Source organism: Pinus tabuliformis, chromosome 9, assembly GCF_031772625.1.
Source record: "Pinus tabuliformis cultivar Carrire ecotype Pingquan chromosome 9, CPIR1, whole genome shotgun sequence".
Lineage (NCBI taxonomy): Eukaryota > Viridiplantae > Streptophyta > Pinopsida > Pinales > Pinaceae > Pinus > Pinus tabuliformis.
In genome coordinates this window covers 2,011,471,809-2,011,495,366 of record NC_142307.1, presented here as the reverse complement: position 1 = coordinate 2,011,495,366, position 23,558 = coordinate 2,011,471,809, and the positions used below count along the sequence as shown (strand labels likewise).

At 37.8% G+C, this 23,558-nt stretch overlaps 1 protein-coding gene across 1 annotated transcript in view; it reads right to left on the bottom strand.

Annotated features, from left to right (window-relative positions):
- The window catches only part of LOC149157132 (uncharacterized), a 42,000-nt gene extending 29,839 nt beyond the window's left edge, over window positions 1–12,161 (bottom strand). Inside the window, exons 1-2 of the mRNA XM_089439109.1 lie at window positions 11,626–12,161; window positions 10,708–10,866 (exon numbers count right to left, since the gene is read on the bottom strand). Coding sequence (XP_089295235.1) covers window positions 10,708–10,866; window positions 11,626–11,904 — 438 coding nt within the window. The 5' untranslated portion in view covers window positions 11,905–12,161. The remainder of the gene's footprint in view (window positions 1–10,707; window positions 10,867–11,625) is intronic.
- Between the last annotated feature and the right edge of the window lie 11,397 nt (window positions 12,162–23,558).

Genomic DNA, 23,558 nt, shown 5'->3' with positions numbered 1-23,558 from the left:
AAACACTGATTCACCCCCCTTTCAGTGTTTCGAACATTACTTTCTATCATTTCCTTCATTCACATTTACTTTATTGTCATTTGCTTTACCTCTCTCCCTTTGCTCAATCTCAGCTCATCCTATGACTCTAAGGTGCTCTTTCCTTGACACGATTGGCTTATTGAATTTCCTTATGACTACTGTTTCCTTCCACTCTACAAAATAGCAATTTTCTCTTGAAACCTTGTGGTAGAGATCCATCAATGTTGGAGCTAAGGAATGAAAATAAGGAGGTTGAAATTGGGTATCCCTTCTTGTTATTAGGGTAGGTTGCTTTCATTTCCTTGCAGTAGAATTAACATTTGCTATATGTTCATTTCTTTGTTTACTTCTTACATTCTTAGAATTAGCATGCTTAATTTTTAAAGATGGTTGTTTCGGTGTAGTTTGCATATACAATGCACAGCACCTCGCAAATTTGTACGAACCCCTGGTTAAGATTTAAAGGAGTTCAACATTCTTGTTGCAATTCCTTGGTCCTTTACAGGCAATGATGCAGAGGAATTGTGTTAATGTTGTTGTTTGATCCTTTTGTGAAAATACCCTCTATTGTCAAAATCAAATTGTCTGGATGCCCTTATAACATAAGGGAAAGAGACTTCCCAAATAATTCTGCATTGTGTTCTATAAAAGCAGTAATAAATTATGCTCCACAACAAACCTGACAAATGTTGTACTTCCCTCTACTCCGTTCCATTATGAAATGGTTGGTTTTGCACACGAAAATGATGCACACCCCACAGCCTCTTTAATCACCCTAGCAATCACATTACAAGCATATATCTGCACGATGCAGTGTGCCAAACAAAATTTAGATACGGATTACCTCAATATACAGCAACAACCATTAGGCACCTGGTTAAAAAAGAGGTCACGAAGTCAGTCCTTCAACAGTGCCTAGTGAAATGTTTCTGTTGATATCGTTGAAAAAATGGGTCGAAGATATTCCTTGTTTTCTTTCTTGCTTATGCAGACACTCAAGGTCAGTCGAGAAATAATAATCACCTAGGACTCAAGAGTTAGATGTGCGTCTTCAGGGTCTTGGGTGATGGATACAGATATTAAAGATCTAAAGGTGTATGCATGTCATCAATATATAAAATAAAATAAAAAATGGATCATTTGCGTCATGTAGGAGTGGAATATAAGTGTGTCATAAGTAAGTATTCTGAAATACAGCACCGTAAACTTTAGAACAACAGATTGAACAGAAGCCATAATAACAGAAGTAGCACTAAACAAGTATTCATAGGAGATGACTTTTGCATTCCCCCTACTGCCCATTTTGACAAGTTGCATGATCCAATCCCATTGACCTAATTTGGTCGGCATTGGACATTCATATAATTTCAGTGCATTTCATCTCAAACAACACAAAGAAACTCTACTGAGAAGGTACGCGTGCCACTTCAAGCCCAGAATATCCAAGCACAACATGGACACTGAACTTAGCCACACTTTTAGTCCCCCACTGACTCCCTATGGAAAGAAAAGAAATTTCATGTATACTTCATGAAGTTGAAGAGTCTAATTAGAGCTCATTATCTTCGCCTTATCCATTCATTCCTTGCATGAGACAAATTATAATGGTTTCCAAATCCACATTCCCTAGTGCCCTTATTTATACTTTTCATCTACATGTGGAAAAAATATCATAATTGTTGATCTAGATTGTCATTAATGTCAATATGAAGCCAAGGAGCTATCAAAGCAGAGAAGAGAAGCAAGTGTAAGAGAAGAAGATTGAGGAGGAGCCATATCGGGACTATCGCGTGTAATGTATGCCGAAGAAGAACCGAGAGGAAGAATTCATCAAAAGAAGCAAAGAGGAATCATAATGGGTCTTTGAATCCGCTGAAGAATCAGAGTGAAGCTTAGAGGGAATCAGCGATGTATGAATCCGGAGAAGGCGTCGGAGGAGATAGATGAAGATTGAACGCAAAGGAACCGTTGGATCTCGAAGATCAATGGACGAGGTCAAAGGAAATGATCGGCCAAGATTAAATCGCGCAGACTGGTGTCAAGAAATGAACAGCAGAGATTGATTTAAGCAGTAGCGGAAGAGGAATCCAAAGAAAGCGTCGCAGCCATCGATGGTAGAAGATCTACGGTCATCGGGTACAAACAAGCTCGGGCGTTAGTCAACGAAGGAAGGCGGATTTAAAGCTATAAGCGGGATTTCGAGCGGATGCAAAATGGTAAGTGGTATTTAGAGGAGAGCGCCCGATTCCATTCAATGGTTGACACGTAGCAACTAGAGGAGAGAGAAAAACCGCTCATTTCGGGCAGGTAACTCTCGTGCAAGTAGTCCACCTGAAATCACTGTAGACCGTCGGATTTTGGGGGTTGAAATCTACGGTGGAGAATGAACCCAATAAAGTTAAACCTCAGGAACTGTGTCCGAGCGGGTTACGTCATCACCATTGTAATACACCCTAATGCTATATCGCGTCCGCCGTATCAGAGGTTATGCATCGCAAGTTATAAAGGAATGGCACACTATAAACTGCGATTGCGATATATATATACAGACCCAACGGAATTATTAAAAACAATTTATAATCATATCGCATCCAGTAGGGGCAATCGGCAATCAACCATCAACGATGTTATAGGCACGATGTATAAAAGACCTCCAGAAACTTGCGATTGCGATTGAGATAGTGACGTGGCTGGTGGGACCACCCATTATATATTTCTAACTATGTTAATGGGGCATCGGCTAGGTTGCGATTGCGATTGCGGGATTATTAATGTATATTGTATGAATATTAAAAAAAAAGGGGCCTCTCTGATATTTTCTTTAATATGCAACATTATTGTAATTCGGCCTCTCTTCCACATTAATGTGTCCTGTGAGTATTGATGAATTTGAAGAGACAGAGGAAGTAGAAGAGTGAGCGCAAAGGAAGCTGAAAGATCAAGTGAGCGTTGAGGAAGCTGAAGCTCAAGCGAGCAAGGAGGAAGCCAAAGGTCAGGCGTATCACGCATATAAATCAGAGAACAAGGAAAGTTTAATTATGTTGGCGAACTATAAGAAACAAAAGAAGCCGAAGTTCTGGCAGAAGTGGAAGTAACAGGAGGACAGATGTAAGTCATAGGTCCAGCAGGGTTGGAAGCAGAGAATTACAACCAAACAGATCCAGACAGTTTACAGCAGAGGGTTGGTGCCTCAGAACTGAAAGGATTGGTGTCCTGGGAGTTGGTGCTCCTAAATTCCAGGTTGGTGCCTTGACAAGACAGAGTTGATGCTCTGGAGGTTGGAACCTCACAAAGAGTCCAAGTTGGTGCTTGGCAACTGATTGAAACCACATATATATATATATATATATATATATATATATTGTACTTGATTTATTGCAGATATCATATTAATAAAAGCGTCTATTCCCGTTATCTATTTCTGTGTTCCAAATATAAATGTTTTTAACTGATAAAAGTGATAATTGAAAAGAAATACTGATTCACCCCCCCTCTCAGTATTTCCAACAATAACGTATTTTATAGACAATACTTAATATCCCTGAGCCATCCTATTGTAAGGCTACCAAACAACAAAGGACTCTCAATGTATATGAAATCTCTATCCAAATGAGATGAGCAGTGATCACTACCTCCGTGCAAAAGGTGATAACAGTAGTGGTAGCAAGGGTTTTGAACTTTGAGGGAGATAGTTGCACGATATGGCTTCCAATTCAGGGGGAGGAAGAGCAGCCATTGGCCCTGTGAAATTTTCAATACGCAAAAGGTGTTATTAACCCAGTAAATTATTCTAATTAGTTATACACAGCAAAATTAAATTTTCAGCTTAAAGTAATGAATAAAAAACATGAACAACACCATTCACAAAATTAAAATGCAGCGAAATATACGAGAAACCAATCACACAAATGACACATATTTTGGACAAATGTCCTTGGAAAACCCCAAGATGGGGAAAACTAGTTTTCAGGATGAGGGTTTTACTATTAAATCTTTAATAAATTTGTTAATGAGAAATTACATTCACTGCTTGTCTAACACTGGCAATTTGATCTTCACTCTGGCTGATCAAATCGACTAGGAAAACCCACATCGCCCTCCTACAAATCACTCGGTCTTTCCTGGCACTCGCATGGCCCTCTGGCAACTCGCACTGCTCTTTTGGCAAATCGAACTACCCTTCCGGCAACTCGCACTGCCTCTAGCAACTCACGCGAACTTCCAGAAACTCGTACTTCCTCTGGCAACTCGCATGGCCTTCTCTGCAGAATAATTCGGTCAGCAAAACCTTCCTCTGAAACTCAAAAGCTGGAAGTCTCTCGAATGAAGAACAAACTCGGAAATCTCCTTCTCAATTATTGTTGTTGAAACCCTCTCGGTGTCTTACTGAAAACTAACCCAACTCGATGTGCTCCAACACTGTGTTGAGAAATCTAGGGCATCAATAGTTAGGTGATTTCTCTACTTATGATAATTGCTTGTGATAGTCTTTTCACTTCTTGATTACGATCTTCTCTTCTTGAGTTATTATTGTGTTCTTTTCATCAAGACAATTATCAAATCATGAACAATAAGGAGACAAGGGTCACAGTATATAGGCTTGTCATCCAAGGCCAAAACCTCTCACTCTTTGAGACGAAAACCCCAAATGAAATGCTTCTTATAGAACCTTCAATTGACAAATACCAAGACCATGAACAAGAACCTTGACACTAGAGTCCTCCCAAGACCAAGTCACTAGCCTCCTCTTCAACGTTGCTCTTCCTCTTCCTCTTCTTGGCTTCTTTCAAAATTTCGCCCTCTCCTTGTCATTTTGCAACTCTTTTCTTGATAGCAAAAACCCTAGATCAAGTTTGTTCCTTGAATAGTCTCTTCAAAAGAGAGAGACTCTTTCTCTATCTTACTCGGCTTCCTTCAACAAAGTTTTCCACCCAAACAAGTGTACCTAAGTATGACTGCAATCTTCGGCCTCTTCTTGCCAACTTCGGACCTGCAACCTTCGCACATGGGAGAATATAATATGCCCAAAACAGTCCTTAATGATGCTTCTCTCCTTCGCTAACCTTCCTTCATTCTTCGCTGGATAGAAGGCTTCTTCTAAGATGTATTGCGCACTTCTTATTGAAGACTTGGTTCACCGAATTTCTTGCCTTCAAATGAAGCCGAGCACTGCCATATATACTTGTTTTTCCATGTCCTTTAGGCCGACATGATCTCTGGAGTAGGCCAACTTCATCTTCTAGGATTCTCCCTTCGTTGTAGGCCGACTAGATGAGGACTAGTGACAAAGGTCTTGGAGGATGACTTTACATAGACAAGCATGTAATGACTCTTTACAATGTGTAACATGTCTTCATTACGTGACAATGACTCTTTTAGACTTTCATGACTAGATGACAATATCCCTAAGGGCTCTCAATGGGAGCCTTTATTAAAATAAAATCTCTTGCTCATGAAACCCATGATGCAAGCATTACAATAATTTTATTTTTCTTCTTTACATAGAATCACAATTATATGTCATTATGAAGACCGAACCTAGTTACACTTTTCAACACACTGCCCATCGATTTCCCTTTATAATCTCTCATTCACAAATAAACGGCCAAGTTTAGAAGTTTTCTTGTCGCAATCGATGGCTAAGATCATCTTAGAAACTTTCAAGAAATTTCTAGAGGAAAATCAACCTTATCTCAACGAGTGCCAATTAATTAACCAGTTTTCCTAATTTTAACTTAAGAAATATTAAAAATCACTAATTAACTTAATTAACACATTTTCCTTAGGTGAAACTTAGAAAAAATTACATGGGCTTGGAGATAATTCATTTCTCTGTGTTCCTAGCCTTAGTGACACCTCTCAAGGCAAGAACACTTGTCCGAGCTACAATATTTAACAGGCCCCTCCTTCTTATAAAGCAAAAGTGGCAAAAGACAAAGGCAATCATCCCTTGATTTTGTTGGGAAATGGCGTAGGCTTGGTTCTCTATAGAAGAAAACCGAGCAAATATTGGAGAAGGGCGCTGGAAAACCCCAAACTATAGATAATATCATAGGAGATACAAGAATATATCCAATGCATGCAAGATCACATTGTTATATACAAATTTCTGGGATCCTGGCTCATGAAGCAAACATTTGAGAGGTTGTCCACAGGATAAACGCAAAATGAAAGGTGAAGGGATTCACAAAGTTGAAACTATATGTTGAGGTTTTATTTGCAACAATGTTCTACTACACCGAAGATAGGGACAAAATAATTGAGGGGGCCCTTATTTTTTAAACTCAACAAGGTTGTAGATGCAGTATTGGGAGAAATGTTTCGACCTTGTCAAAGAAGACTTCCTGAAAGCACACATATGAGTTTACACATATTCTTTATCCTAGAGTTTTGGTGAGAATACGTCTTTGAGGGTATGGGTTGTTGAGAAATCGGGAGGCTTGCATATTAAATTAAGCTTCTCTTTCTTTGATAACTGCTCGTGAAGTTTGTTGGCTTCTTATTAATTTAATTATGTTCTTCTTCATCAAGCAATTATCAAACGTAAAAACATGAGGATCACAATACACAAGAAACACAATATATAGGCTCCAAGGCAATGCAAAACCCCTCTAAGGGAAAAACCCAAAAAAAAAAACTTCTTATAGAATCAGATCAAAGTAAGATATTCAAGACCCATAACTACAAAAAAATTCCAGCCCTCTAGATGCCAAGTCAAACCCTTCTTCTTCACAGCAAATCCATCAGCAAGTGACCAGCAACTTCCAGACCACAAACTCAAGCTCAAGAAGAATCAGACTTCGGCCCTCCTCTTCTTCGCTATTCTTCTCGGCGATATTTCAAACCAACTCATACGAATTGCTTGTGTGTAAATGAGCTCAACTCACCCTCTATTTATATTGTCCAGAGGGGTGTGAATAGACATGGCTTCTGGGGCAGGGTCGACTTTACAGGTAGGCCGACTTGGCATCTAGAGGGGTTATTGACCCAAATTACATAATTAAAAAATATTTTTCTTTTTTCTTTACAATAGGTCCAAATAGGACTTTGACTCTTTGACCCAACAAATCCTAAAAGCATGAAGAACATGCTTATCTAATAAAATAGCAACAATAATAATAATTATTTTTCTCCATTTTCTTCTTTTTTCTTCTTTTCTTTTACATAAAATATACAATGATATAAGTACAAAGATCATTAAGAAGACCGAACCTAGTTACATTTTCTAACATGGGCAACACCCTAAAGGCTACAAGAATGGGAAAATATACTTCGTGTGCTTGAATGTGTGTTTACATGAAAGTTTCTCGTCTACTCCCTCAATCAATCATCTCTCATCTACTCCCCGAATCAATCATCTTGGACTACTAGGACATGGGATGGGAGTAGTTGTTGAACCATGAGCATATGTCCATCTCATGTGCATTTGTGCACTTAACATTCCACCCCAACAGGAGTAAAAGGAAGGAAATGATAGGTTTCAAGAGGTAAGGAAGGTTACAAAGGGGACTAGACAAGGCAAGACCTTGAGAGAATAACCTCAGAAACCCCACTAACCAATTCCAAGCTCTAGCTAACCTGAAGAATAATAGTGACACAAAACAAGGAAAATAGGAGCATTCAAATGAAGCTAAGAACAAGAAGCACTAGGAAGAAAAGACTACAAACAGTTTTGCCTTGAAAGGATAACCTGAGAATCAGGGGGGCAAATTGACCCAATAATAACAGTCTTTGTCCCCTCTGGACCAAGCCTCGAGTCCCCAACCCCAAAAATGAAGATTAAACCCGGAAGGCAAAATGGTGAAAATTGGAGGGGGAAGGGAAGGGAAATAGCTCAGAACCTCTTCTGCAAGCACTGAACATAGGAAAGGGAGAGATCCCAAAGAATGCTGGACCAAAAGATGTCGAAGAAGAATTTCAATCCCCTTGGTTGCTGGACTCTAAAGGTAATGAGCACAAGGATAGTGAGATGGTGGAAGCAGAATTGTCCTCATTAGAGACAATACAAAAACGAAATTCTAGTAACTTCATCAGTAGACCATCTTAAATCCTTCCAAAAGGATACAAGGAGGAAGGAGGGCAAGCAACACCAACGGTCCTATCCATCCTTAGTGCAAAACTATTTGGGTATCAGGACCCCTCCCCTTAAGCACACTAAAGGAGATCCATTAAAAAGGGAAGGAAATCAAAAGATTCAAGAAAAGGAGCACCTCATCAACCAAGGTATGGCATTCTTTTTGAAGGAGTCTTTCCTTCAATCTTCCGATACCTTATCTTGATGAAGATCTTATCTTCGAATATATACAGGAACTTAATGCCAAGGGTAAACGAACTCCAATGTCCATAGAAATCATGGTGTGGGAAAGCAATCTATGGTGAAATGCAGGATGTTTTAAGCACATCATTAGTAACTTGAAGGACCTGTTATCTCTCTGATTCTCCCTAGAGAAAAAGTCCTAAACTCACCCAAGGGGGAACCTAAGGAAACTATCAGGAAACCTTATGCCCATAATCAAGAAGATTGTGGGAGACAAAAAGAAAAGTTGGGACAGCGAGCTCAAGTGTGCTCTTTGGGCAAAGAGGGTAACATAGAAAAGGTCAACTGGGCATGGTCCTTTTGAACTAGTATATGTGGTAGCTTGCCTGATAGTTACCTTAGGCTCTCCCCTTGGTGGGTTTAGGATTTTTTCTCTAGGGAATATCCCAGAAATAACAGGACCATTTGGTCAAATTATATCTGCTCACGAACCCACATAAAAAATCTTATCTGCCGGGAAAATCTAAGATCCCTTCAATTGTGAAGAAGGGGCATCCATCGATTGTAGGAGCAGATTTTAATTCTGTTACTTCCTTATCTGAAAAAAGGGATGAGTGAAACAGATTAATGTAGCAAGTAATCCACTCTGAGATCTAATCGAGGGCCTACATCTGGTTGACATGTTATGAAAGGACAGAATATTCACCAGGAACAACAAAAGAGATAACAAGGAGGCTGAACCTACTAGCAGATTCCTCTGTGCTGAATTGATTTTTAATGATGGCAAACAGGCAGAGACTCTTACACTGACAGATGCTGGATCGAATCACTGTCAATCCTTCTGTAACTGGCTCATTGAGGCAGACCTCAGAATATCCCATTTTGGTTTGAGAGAATGTGGCTTTCTTACCCTGATTTTAAATCTAGCACTCAAGTCTCAAAGGTGTTGGTCTGCTTCTGCAACCACATCTTCAGGGAGATTGAAAAATATTCGAACTGCAATAAAAGATAAAGTCCTTAAAGCCTCACAGTAAAGACTGGAACAAAATACTCCTTGGAGAATACTGGGGAAATTGAGGATTCACAATTTAAGACCAAAAAATGTTTCCATGAACAAATACATGAAACCCCTGGATAAGTAATTAATGTCGTTTTTAACTTTAGGAATCATTGCATATCTCTCCTTCAAGGGCAGCTTGGATCAGAGGTCATTTGAATTTATGAGTAAAGGACTATGCCAATATTCGGTCTCCTTGATCCAGATTTCAAAGAGGATGGCAGCTCCCACAGTTGCGTGCAAATAAATGGAAGAAAGATAATATAAGTCAATGGTGAGCCAGATACTCCTCCCTCAGTATCATTTATTTGAAAGAAAGAATAGTGGCTGTCAGTACTGGACAGAAAAGGTGGCAGACATGGCAAGGGAGGAGGCCCCTTAGGGATGGGCAGAAGAGGAAGAAGATGCAGAGAAGAGGAAGGGTTCCCACACTGGAGAAAACATGCCTTGACAGGAAAAGGCTATCAGACATTTGCAGAAGGAAGGCAAGTAGGAGGAACCAGGAGGGTCAAGGCAGAGGAGGAACGTCTTTGTTATAGCTGCTTCAATGAGGCAAGAAATTCAACTCCCTAGCTGGTGTTGGAGAGGCACTTATTCACATGGAGAAAAATTGAAAAGTTGTCTTTCAACTCCTAGCAAAGGAACAATACATCCAAGAACCGATAGAAGAACTAAATCAGGAGTTTATGAAGTTGGAACTCCAAGAGGAAGTAGCTTAGGTCTTCCGGAAGAAGAAGGCACAAAGGGAGATGATTCAGCAGTTCAGACTTCAAACAAGAACAAGAGATTCAGTTCAGTGATTTTTCAGATTAAAGATAGCATCCTCAAGTTCAAGTGGAAGATTTCATCAGACGTGAATAAATTGCTGGGCGAGAGAGCAGGGATGTCCCAGTACAATAAACGCAAAGTCATTCCAAGGCAACAGAGCCAGCCATCCCAAAGTAATACCTTCTGGTTTGATTTGTGGTCTTCTGAATTCTGGAGTACTTTTGGCTTTCATAGTTTGTATCTGGTTTCTTATCTATGCCCAAATTAGTTTTGCGGTAGATTCTGGCATGTTATATGCTCTGTAGCTACATTGATAAGTTCTAAAATATCATCAAAATGTATGTATTTCAGGATCAATCAATTTACATAGTATGTTATATTCTGACTATTCAACTTCATAAACTCCTGCTTTAGTAGGATATACTAACAGTTGTTAATAATTGCAAAAAGAGGTCAACCCCCCGCGCTTCTGATTTTCATAAATTATGTACTTTTATCGGCCATCTCGGCACTGATACAATAGACACGCACACATCTTTTAATTTGTCAAAAAAAAAGGAAAAATTATGTGAAATGCAGAAAGAAGAGGGGGCACAATGATTACCACTCTCAGAGTTCTAGACTGAGAACGGGACTTCTTAGCCTCGGCGACAGCCATTCTAAAGAGCTGAGTGAGGTCAGAGTGTATGTACAGGGAATCTGCCGCCAAACCTCTCACTGTTGCACTTATGCTCTCTATGTCGTTGGTGAATTCCTTCTGGCACTGTACCTCATCATCCAAAAACAAGAATATTATCAAAAATAAATGATGGACAGCATTTAAAAGTAATTGTATATGATGAGCAACTATATATCCATGCTGCAGAGTGACCCGTAAAGAGGAATAAGTCTCTAATTATCAAAGGCTAAAACAGTGATGGAAAGCATCCAATAACCTAATAATCAGGAGGCACACACAGGCCTATGTTGCAGAGTGACCCAAGAAGCAAAATTATTATCAAAAACAAACTAATATTATATCATATATCATAGAAGAGGTATAAATGAATAATTTTAATTCTGAGGGTTTGATTTAAGCCATTGTTGTTTATATTGCTAGGCATTTGGCTAATTCTGTGAGAGCAAGCATCTGGTTTAAATTTAATAAGTAACACGCAATAATTTATGTAAATGGAATGTTGCTAATATTGTCAGGTATTTGGCTAGTTCCATAACAATAGGTAACTGGTTAGAATCTACTAAATAAGACACAATAATTTGTGGCAATGGGTCTGATAAGAAATAAAACATGCAAGGTATTGTGCTTGGGTGAAAAAAATTTAAAAATAAAAAATATTGCAAAATAACCCAAAAACAGGAGGTTGTCAAATGCTTGAAAAAATTAGGGAAAGCATTTCAAACTAATACTATATATACTCATATGTAGAAGTAATAATCTATATGCTCACATTGCCAGTATACCCATGGAAAGCATAGCTTGCATAGAAACTAATAATCTAAAACATGGTGAGCAGGTATATACCCATGTTGCAGAGTGACCCAATGTTGCAAAGGCAAATCTGTGTTGGGGGTTGATTGCTAACTTGGAATGAACGAAGAGGAGGATCGCTTGCTTGATCGAATCTATGCGAGTGAGAGGTTGACCTTTGGCTCCTGCAACTTTCATCTCCGCCTCCATTTGTCGATCAATGTCTATGCAAAATATGATGTCTTCGAATGAGTGTCGAAGTTTTCGGAGATTATATGGCACCTGAATGGCTCTGTTTTCCCCATCTCCACCTGAATCTCCCCTGGACTGCATGTTTTTGGCCGAAATATTTTCTCAATTTAGTAGAACTCAAAAGCCATCTATATATCCGTAGGCAAATTTAGAGTCCAGAACCCATGTCCTCGCACTTTTTGACAACGATCATCCATGTCGATCTATCTGCTTTTGGGGATCTATGTGAATTTCAACGACCTACAAGAACAATCGTTCGCTATGTTCGGCATCAAACGCGGACATCTTTGTCCCTGTGATGAAGCGATCCGGTGTCAAAGTAGGTTTGTGTGATTCCGTGCTGGTGAGTAATTATTTATTTATTTATTGTTTTAACGTGATTACATTAAATTCCATTTATGAAGTAGGGAGCGATTAAAATTCTTAATGTGGATTTTTTTTCAGCATTTAATTTTATGTGGTGTATTTTATTATTTTCTAGTGAATTTGATGGTTAAGAGTGTGCTTTTTTAGGTTTAGAGAATGTTTTAAAAGTTTTTTTTAAGAGCTTATTTTTTTTCGACATAAGGAAGCAAGTTAATGGCCTAAGATCCAAAGGTATTTGAGAGGAGTGAAAGTCTACCCCTTACAAACCACCAGTAGGTAATTCGATGACCCAAAGGTATCTAAGAGGAGCGAAAGTCGACCCCTTACAGAGCACCGGTAGGTAATTCCAAGACCCAAAGGTATCTGAGAGGAGCGAAAGTCTACCCCCTTACAGGCCACCGGTTTGTAATTCCAAGTAGTATGGTTTTCCTTGAATGACGATGATGAGTCAGCCTACATTCACAGATCGCAACAGTGATGGTTGTCCTCACTAACAGTTTGACAATTGAGTTATGACAGGTTTTCCCACTCATAGAAAAAAAGAGTATGTGTTCCTTGTTAAGAGGTCATAGTTTCAAATTCGGAAAGGGGTAGAATATGCATGTCTCCATAGACATTAGTAATCAAATCATTGTGTGGAGGTGGGTCCCTTGTCTCACAAAATTGTTATTATTAATTATTTTATATTAATATATTAATATATATATTGACAAATTTGATCCCTCTCACTCAATACTTATAAATTGGAGTTTTAAAATGATTTAAGTTGGTTTAATTTTTTAGATGTTTTCATATACATTCATTCCTATGGAGTTATTGTTTTTTATTTAATTTAACTTTATGTTGTTTGAGATGGAGTTCAATTGTATTTTTTTTTAATGTAACATTATCTTATGTTTATTCATAATAACTTCTTTCCATACATGTAGAACACCTCGCTACTCTTGGTGCAATAATGTAATGTTATGTTATGTTTTGTTCGTAACAAATTCACTCCCATGTTACATTATAGAGCAACTCACTACTCTCAATCACATTAAAATTTTTAAAATTAACTTAATTATTTTGATTTAGGATTTTATAAACTATGTTGTGATTAATATTAGTATAGGCACATTTAACATTATTAGATAAAATTTATTTTAAAAAGAATTGAGTGTCGTCTTCAATTTCCTCTAAGTTGAATATATTGTTTGTGTGAGAGACACACACGCTTTGGAAAAGTCTTGTATCATTTTTGTTGTAAAACATGTAAGGTAGTTCTTAATTTAGCAATCATCATTTTGTCTTGAGGCTTGCAATTTTATTAAGATAATAAGAATGATAGAATTGATGATGTTTTTCTTATAACATAGTTTTGTTTTGTTTTTAGTATTTCATCACTATATATAAAATCAATCATAGTTTTCTTTTGTTTTTAGTATTTCGTCACTGTATATAAAATCAAACAATTCACTTTCAATTTTGGTCAGGAAGAGGGTTGTGTCTTCAAAGTTTTTGCCATTTATAAAAGTCATTTTTCCAACCTCTTTTTCGACAAAGATGGATCACGCACAGTTGTAAGGCAATCACTAAAACCCTAGTTTGTTAGGGTGGGCATGTTATATGTCTTGCAATCATGTAGTGGAGTATATAACTATAATTGAATAGTACCACAAAATAAATGTTGAACAATGGCCACTCAAACCTTGTCCTTCATGGATCAAATCTACAAATTTGACTACGACTCCAACTCCAAGAATCATCCCACATGTTTCAATACAATTAGTGGAGGAGTTCTTGGTACGATGGAACCCTAAACCAAATTTGACCATTTGAAATCCCTAATAGGAGATTACCAAGTTTTGTAAATGTCAATCTATTGATGATTGCAAGCTGAGAAGAGTTCCACACAGCACGTTAATAGAAGAGTTCTCTTCCCCTTAGGTAAAAAGACTATAATTGTGTCATAAGACACATATCTTACTCAAGGGAGAGACATAATAAAGGAAGCATAGTAGGTGATCGTCATGATCATCGAAGTCTAATGTTGCTCAAAACGTCATCCTTCCTTAATTTGATCTGCAAATTTGACCATGATACCAACTCCAAGAATGATCCCTCAAGTTTCAAAACAATTAGTGGAGGAGCTCTTGGTATGATGGAAACCCTAAATCAAATTTCACCTTTTGAAATCCCTAATAGGTGATTGCCAAGTTGTGTCAACATCAACCTTTTGACCATTAAAGGGCATTAATTTGACGAGGGGGGTGCCATGTGCTAGAGTAAAACCAGGTTGTGCAAGTAAGAAAAGAAAGTATTAATCTCTCTAAGGATTTCATTAATGTAGGTAATGTCAAAGTCTTCAAGAGCAGGGTCGCCTCTTTGAAGTTGGTTTCTCATATAGAAGAATTGGTGATTATTATAAGTAGAATTAGGGTCCCAAGATTATTGATGAAAATTGATACATACGAGACAAGCTAAACGGATTGAGGAACAATGGAGGATCAAGTCCAACTCGTAGACTAAATAGAAAATTTACTCTTTAAGGACCAAATTTTTTACACACCTTCCTTGTGGGAGACTTGGAGACTAAGTCCTCTATCATCATAAGGGGTTGTTTTACGTTAGGAAAGTGGATTGGGCATGGAGTTGATGTATGTCTAACAATCATTTATGGGAGTACGATATGTTCATATTAGTTTCAAAGAGGATTAGATTTGTCCTCACAAACCCTTTTTGCCTTCCACATTGACATTGTAGGGTGGATCCCATGGGAATGTTTTTATTGTTGGGTGCTTTCTATGTGTGCCCATTACTCTTGACCTCAATATCAATCATTTCGACTTGGCTATTGAAAGAGATCCATACTCTACTATGATTCTAGGGTTTGTGGGGGATAAACTAGAACTTACAAAGTTGTAAAGTTATTATCTCAAGGTCCAAAATATCTCCGCTAGTGGAAAAAAAGGAAGAGTAATCAAATCAAGAGGGGGAGGAGTCTCCTTGGTGGTTGGTGAGGATCTTAGGGCAAGCCAGATAACAATATAGATGGTCAAATAATGGTTGGTAAGTTTAGTGGTTGTTGATTCCCTATGTATTTGATAAATTCTTAGAGCCAATTTAAATGGGCACTTCTTATTGGCTACGGCCCTGAAGTCCATTTATTGGGATGTGGTTGGATAGGATTTATTTTCAGGAGCAAGAATGACATCCTCCAAATTCTTAACGGTTGTCGAGTTTGCAAAGAAGAACATATTATCCATTAAACCATGGCACCTATTGTTTGATGCTTAGGAAGAATTTGAAGCTAGTACCCCAATGTGGGTTGATTTCCCAATTTACCTATTGAATTTTGGTCTTATTCTAGATTGAAGGTGAATGTGGATGCTCTAGGAATTATGTGATTGCAAATGATAACTATAAATCTAATTCTCCATGCTCGTTGTTGTTAATCAAGGTTGTCATTGATGTCAATATGGTACTATTGGGATGGCAAATATTCTTGTGATATCATAACCTCATGCATATTATGATGATGTCCTTGCTCATGATGACAAGTCCCTCTTGTTTGATAAGGATGCCATTAATGAAGATGTCAAGCTATTAATGATGCCATTATGATGTCAAGCCACTAAGAAGAAGTCTTGTCCTAGATGCCTATTGTTCATAATGTCCTAGATGTCCTTGAATTAACCATGAAGACACCATAACCTCTTGTATCCTTGCTCTTGATGAAGAAGCCCTAGAAATCATGATGATGTCCTTACTCTTGATGAAGGAGTCTGTCTTATTGATGCTCATAGTGACTCTTGATGAAGAAGCTCTCCTTGTGATGATCTAGCCCTTGCTCTAACAAATTGATGAATGTTGCATATGGTTAATGACATATCACTACACTATCATGATGACATATATGGTGACATTACATTTGATGACATGGACAATGAAGGAATTGGAGATCACTTGATGACATGATGATTAAAGACATAACAAGTGGAGACCTCACTTAAAAACACTTGGTGACAAAGAAGAAGCCCTTGCTGTCCGAAACAATTTATGCACAAATATTAAGGACGGTCACAAATAAAAATAGTTTTTACCACCTTAGAGGCATCCTTCCAAAATGATTCCTATACCATCTTTTAGAGTATATTTTTTCCTTTCCAATGAGCCCTTATTTGTCCCAAAACTCCTAGTAGTTTGTGAGATATCGAATTTTCAAGTTAAAAAATATATTTTTGATATTGAGCCGACTTACACTTAGACATTCATGTCGGCCTACCTCCAGAAAGACATGTTCGTTCAGTTCAACGTCAAACTCATATAAAAAGAAGATTTGAAACATTCATTTGACCAAGAATTTTCGGTGAAGGTATCTCAGAAGAGAAGGAAAAGGTACAGGAGGTCGAGGAAAAGAAGAATATAGGACTAAGGAAGAGCTTAAGGTTGAGAAGCATTTCTAGAATATTTTTGGGATAATTGACCTCTGCAACTCTGTAATTGTGGGCCCCTGCAACTCTATAATTTCAGACCCTTGTCACCTTGATTGCAGACCTCGGTTTTTGCAGAAATAAATCTCGACTTTCTTCTATTGGAATAGACTTGATCTTGGCAAACAAACCACAGTCTCCTGCACTGAATTTCAACCTCATAAATAGTGACCTAAAGCAACATTTGTGTATCATTTTGGGCAGATTTTTTTGGGATTTTGGATCAATCTTTTAAAGCAGATTTTGAGAAGGCTTGGAACAAACCTGTGGCAGATTTTTTAGGGCATTCTTAAGGAGTCCTGTAGCAGAAGTTAAAGAATTTTTCAAAGCAATCCTGAAGATACACTTTTGTAGCAGTATTTGTAAAGTAGATTTGGAACTCTGAAGAGATCATCTTGGACCACTAAAGAGAAACCTTGGTGCAGACTTTAGATCAGACTCGAGACATCTGCTAAAGCAGTCTTTGGAGGTCACCTATTGCAGATCTTGAAGGATTTTGGAAAATGTTTTTGAAGTTGTTTTAAAACCATTTTGAAGGCATCTTTGGGAGCAATCATTGGAGAATTCCTTGGAAGACTTGCTACAGAGTCCAGACCTTGAAGACCTATTGCAGACCTTGAAGAATCTTTGAAGAAGACCTAAAAGTGATTTTGTGGAGATTTTGGAGCACTCTTGAAGATAATACTGAAACCCTTGTTGAAGCATCATTTGGAGCCGATTTTTGAAGCAACCTGAAGAGCAGTCTTGTGGACCCTGTGTAAAATCCTTTTTGAACAGTTTGAAGAACACTTGTAGAAGCAAAAGGTGGAGACATTTTTGAAGACTCCCTTGAAAATATTTTGAAGAAGCCCTTGAAAATATTTTGAAGAGGCTTAGAGCAAGTACAGAACTAGGGTTGCTCATTGAAGACACATTGAAGATTTGTGGAGATCATTGGAGACTATGATATCATCATGAGGTAACCTTGGAGATCTTTGTTTGGGTGACATGAAGAGTAGTGACGACACCTTCTAAGAAGACAAGGTTGTCATTGATGATGTAACATGGAGACCAAAGTGAAGACTAAGCGAAGATTGATAGGGCTCGTTGAAGAAGACATTGGGAGCCGTGAAGTATAACCAAATACATCTTGATGAAGTGAAGCTGAGGGTTGGAGACCAAGAGGTTGGAGCCTCTAAAAGACAAGGTTGGTGCCTTGGAAGATAGGGTTGGAACCCTAAAGGATCGGAGTCCTCAAGAAACCAAATCGGAACCTGAACCAGATATATGGTTGGAGCCCTTGAAGTTGGTGCCTCTAAATTGACAAGGTTGGAGCCTTGGAAGTCCAAGTTGGTGCTTGGCAAAATACAGGTTGGAGCATGGGAGATTGAAGATCGGTGTCTTCATCTAGGGTCGGAGCCCTATATATATTGTACTTGATATATTGTAAATAAGTAATTAATAAAAACTTTTATTCTTATTGTTCATTTTGTGTTCTAAATATAAGTGATCTAACTAGTAAAAATAATCATTGAAAATAAATATTGATTCACCCCCCCTTTCAGTATTTCCAACGGTTGCCTTGTATTCTAGTTGGTATTGATATTTGATAGGGATTGTTTGAATCCATAGAACTTGTGGTGGGTGACTAGGTTTATACTCAAATTTTGGATTATTGAAAAACATCCCTTTTAGATGTGTGTGTTGCCACAATTATGGACATGTTGTGGAAGACTATGGGAATAACTTTCAAAAGAAAGTATGGAAATATATTGAAGTGGAAGTTGTGGAAGTTGAAGGAACTACCTTTGCTTCTTCTATGTCTATTGAGAATCGCAAGGAGCAAGATGGATTGGAGATGAAGTCTGCGTCTAAGTCACAAAAACCAAATGTTTCACAAGGGTTTTCTTATGTATTGAAGGATCTGGTAGTGGACATATCCATGCCATTAATTGCTAGTTCACAATATTTGGAGGTTTGAAATGATGTTAGTGCAAATGTTTATGGAAATCTAGACTTTACCGTTTCACAATGAAACATGTTGGAGACTATATAGAATTAAGGATTGATTGCTAACCCTCCCTTGGGTTAGAAATGTAATTCTTCTTTCCACACGCCTATCTTAGACTCTAAATGATTTGAATGGAAAATGACATCCACTCATGGAATTTACCCATGGTATTGTATGTGGCATCCACCCATGGTATTTATCCATGGTATTGTAAGTGTCATCTACCCATGGTATTCATCCACGCATGGTATTTATCGTGACATCCACCCATGGTATGCATTTACCCATGGTATTTACCCACTCGTTGAATTTAGCTGTGGTATTGTAACAAAAAAAAGGCTATAAGTAACAAGTCGCCTTTTGCAAAAGGATAGATCATCCACCACAATGTAGTTTTTACAATTATTCTATGTTTTAATAAAAAAAATCTTTGTGGTTTTGTTTCTCATGTTTTTTATCAATTCAATGATCCAAATCTTGGGGGGAGGCCTCAAGATCTGAAAATTGAAATGATAAAAAATATGAGAACACCCAGTAAACAAAATCACAAAGAAACTTTTTTATTAAAAGAGATAATAATTGTAAAGGCTACATTGTGGTGGATAATCTGTCCTTTTACAAAATGCAACTTGTTACTTATAACATTTTTTTGGTTACAATATCATAGGTAAATTCCATGGGTGGGTAAATACCATGGGTGAATGAATACCATGGGTGGATGTCACTTACAATACCATGGATAAATTCCATGGGTGGATAAATACCCTGGGAGGATGAATACCATGGGTAGATGTTACTTACAATACCATGGATAAATACCATGAATGAATGAATACCGTGGGCGGATGCCACTTACAATACCATGGGTAAATTCTATGGGTGGATGTCATTTTCCATTTAGATCATTGTGGGGGTGGACTTGATCCATTATAAAGAAAATTTTAAAATCAACTATCAAATTGACACATAATGAGATCGGATTGCTAGTTGAGGATCGACACAGACCGTGCAGGAAAAAATAAAACAAAACAATACATATATGAAAAATACAAAAGAAAACAAAAAATAAAACATTGAAAAAAAAAATATAACAAGTAAATAAAAATATATATTAAAACATAAAAAAATTAAAAAATATGACCCAAAAAAACAAAATAAAATTAAAACAATTAAAAAACAAAACCACAAAAATTTAAAAAAAAATAATAACAAGTAAATATATTAAAACATAAAAAAATTAATAAAACACGACAAAAAATATATATTAAAAAAGACAAACAAACAAAAAACCAACATAAAAAAAAAAATAAATAAATAAATTATAGAACATAAAAATCTATACAAAAATATTTGAAAAAAAAAAAATATATATATATATATATATATATAAGAAAATATTTCCCAAAAAACATAATTAATAATAATAAAAAAAAACTAACAAAAAAACCGAGAAAAAAAAAATTAGATAATAAAAAAATAAAAATAAAAATTGAAAAACATTAAAATAAAATTAAAAACATACAAAATAATAATAACTTTAATAAATAAATAAACACAAATTAGACGTCTGAAACCCTAGCTCTCGATAGGAGACCATGGCAACAGTAAGCCCAGCCGCAGCACTCGACCGCAGCACCGTGACATCAAAGCCTCAAGCTATGCCCTTGACACCCTTCTCCCATCCTGAAACCCGTGTATAATCAGATCTGGAACGAGTCTTACCTCTCCTTACTGCGGGCTCCTATGCAACGATACCTTGCACCTCTTGAAGGTCAAGCCCGGATCCGGATTGGGAGCCGCATACAAACTATATGCCTCCGAGAACCACCCTGTTTCTGTCGTTGCAGCGAAGATTGATGAAGTCATTAAGGGTTGTCAGGGGAGCGACCCCAGGATGTTGGATCTGAGCAATTTTAGGGTGATCCGACATAATACCCCAGATCTGATGAACCATGCTACTGTATGCGTTGTGGCGATGGGAGGCAGAGAAGGAAGCCTGAACGTTTTGATAAATAAAAGACGTGGAGCTAGAGCATACACGAAGGAGACGGTGAGGGCTGTTGCAGACATCTGTTCTACATTTTCTCAGGCCCACGGCCTAGGGAATTTTGACGCTTTCACTGCAGGATCTAGCAGCCTACACGTCATAGACTCTGAGGTAAGGGACAGTTTGCCTTCCATAAACCTTTTCCATAATCCAGAGCACGACAACGCAATATTGGTATGGCCATTGAATGGATCAAGGGCGATCACACATGCCACAGAAGGCAGCAACATTCTCAGATTTGTTAATGATCTAATAGACCTGATATCTAGAAGACCGAGAAGCCTTCTAGAGGCCCAGATCTGGGGGCATGCAATCGCCAAAACACCCCTCTGTCTTGAATCACAGGCACAAAACGCAGAAGAAGGTCAAATAGACCAGCAGAACGACGGGGATCTAGTGTTTCGAAACAGGGGGACCCGGGTAACATATCGAGGTCATCCTCAGACAGATTCATACCCCACTGAGAGGGACCTCATACAGTTTTTTATCAAATCACCAGAAGGCAAACATTATTGCCTGAGGCTTTGGAAGGGCTGCAGGATCCAAGATCTAAGATATACCATTAATAATCTCCTTGGTATACCTGTACATGGCCAAAATCTGATCCACGGGGGACAAAGCTTACAGGACAATTACTCCCTATAGGATTACAACATAACTATAGACTCGACCATCATCATCAATCTTTGTCTACGGGGTGGATGCTCTGGCACCAGCTCCAAGAACACAGGCTCCTTCAAGGATGCAGTCAAAGGCAAGGGGAAAGTGCAGACCAAAACAGCAACAACGCCAGAACTTCCCAAACCCTACATTGTAGAACAAAAATCTGAGAATCCTGCTCTCACCATCGCAATGCCTGAGGTAAACGCTTTGTACTCAGATCTATATATCCACTTAGTTGTCTGTAGATTTAATGGGTATTGGCCCAAATCTGATGCCCTGCACCACTGGATTCACACTTCATGAACACCAAACTACGAAATATATTTATGCCCTAAGGGGTTTTTTATAGTAAGATTTAATACAGAACAGGAAAAGGAACACATCCTCAGCAAGGGACCATGGTTCTGGGGCAGCGTAGGGCTCTTCATGACCCCTTGGTTTCCAGATTTCGATGCCAACACAATGGTGTTATCAAGGATGCCAGTCTAGGTTAGGTTGCACAACCTTCCATTACACTTCTGGCACCACAAGGTTTTAATCGCCATAGGGAATACTCTTGGTAAATTTTTAAAGACTGATGGAGACAGACTCATAAGGGGAATATTTACCTTTGCCAGAATTTGTGTTGAAGTAGATCTCAGTTAGGGACTGCCAGAAAGTATAACACTAAACTTCAATAATACACAGTGGATACAAACCTTGGATTATGAAAATATAGCTTTCTGATGCCATGGATGTCTACAAATAGGACATCTCCACAGTGCTTGTCCATGGGCAAGGAGCATCCCAAAACGGAACAGGAAGCAACAGAGGAAGCCTAAAGGATGGCAACATACAGACCCATTGGATGAAGAAGAAGACATAGCAGAGACTACAGAATATAAAGCAGAAATGGATGAACAAAAAGTCCAGAACAACACACCAAAGAAAGAGGAAGCCCCTAGTAACCCTCTGCAGCAACAAGCCTCCCAGCAAACAGGAAAGGAAATATCTAGTAACAAGAGAACTCATGGATCAGAAGGATCTGAGTCGGACAAGGACTCTCCCACACTTATAACGGAAAATCAGCTATCCATTGTAACAGCTTCCCCCATTACTGGAGGATGGCGAAAGGTGGAGAAGAAGAAGGGGATAAAAGAATAGCATTTTTTATTTTTTATTTTTTCTTGGGTTCTGTGAAAACAGGAACAGTACATCTGCATATGCTCTTTAGCATCTACAAAATGTAATTTTGTCTTATGAATAAAATTACGACTTTTTCCACGGGGAAAAAAAAAAAACACAAATTAAAAACCATTAAAAAAAAAATTAAAAAAACATATAATAATACTAATACAAAAATAAAAATTAAAAAATTTGGTCTCGGCTCGGCCTGTTGGGCTATTGGGCCGTGGCAAGCCAATTCCGGGAATCAGCGTGCCATGGTCTAGGGCCCTGTTGTAACCCTAGAGACAACCTCTAGTTGAGTAGAGGTCAGTGCCTAGGACATCCATACAAAAAGATAGTGAATATTATTTGTTGTCCCATTATGATAGTTCAGAAGTGTGCTTCACATGTAATGTTAAGGGAACCTTCTTGGGATAAAAATACCTTTCAAGATGGCCTCACTGACAATGAAAATGATTTAAAGTTGTAGCAGGGTGATGGAAAGAAATGATAGAAGGTTTAGAACAGAAGGTTGCTACTGCAGAATCTTTTGCCTTAAACCTTAGCAGAATATATGAAAGACAAAAAAATGAACTTATAGAAAAGAGGAGCGCATTTTAAGGTTATTTAATTTAAAGATTACAGGTACTGTGAGTTCAGTAAATTTGTATTATAGAAAACAACCAGCAGCTTCATTACTCTTTTCCAAAGAAGAAAGAACAATAAATGACTTACAATAAGTAGGAACACATATCAAATTCAAAAGATTGTTTGGAATCACCTTGAAAGTTTTATTTAATCTCCAAGAAAAGATAAAAGCATTACACATAAATTTTCCTTCTGAAGTCAAAACTTCAGAACCCCAAATTGTTCTCTAAAGTCTCTTTTGTAATAACATTACAAAGGTGACAGTTATAAAAACTGTTAACTGTCACAAACTTCTAAAACTACCTTAGAAACTACTTTAAGCTCTATTCGATCCTTCTGAGGACTTAAATTTTTTTAGAAATAACAACAAAATTGTAAGTCAACATTACAAAATACAACGTAC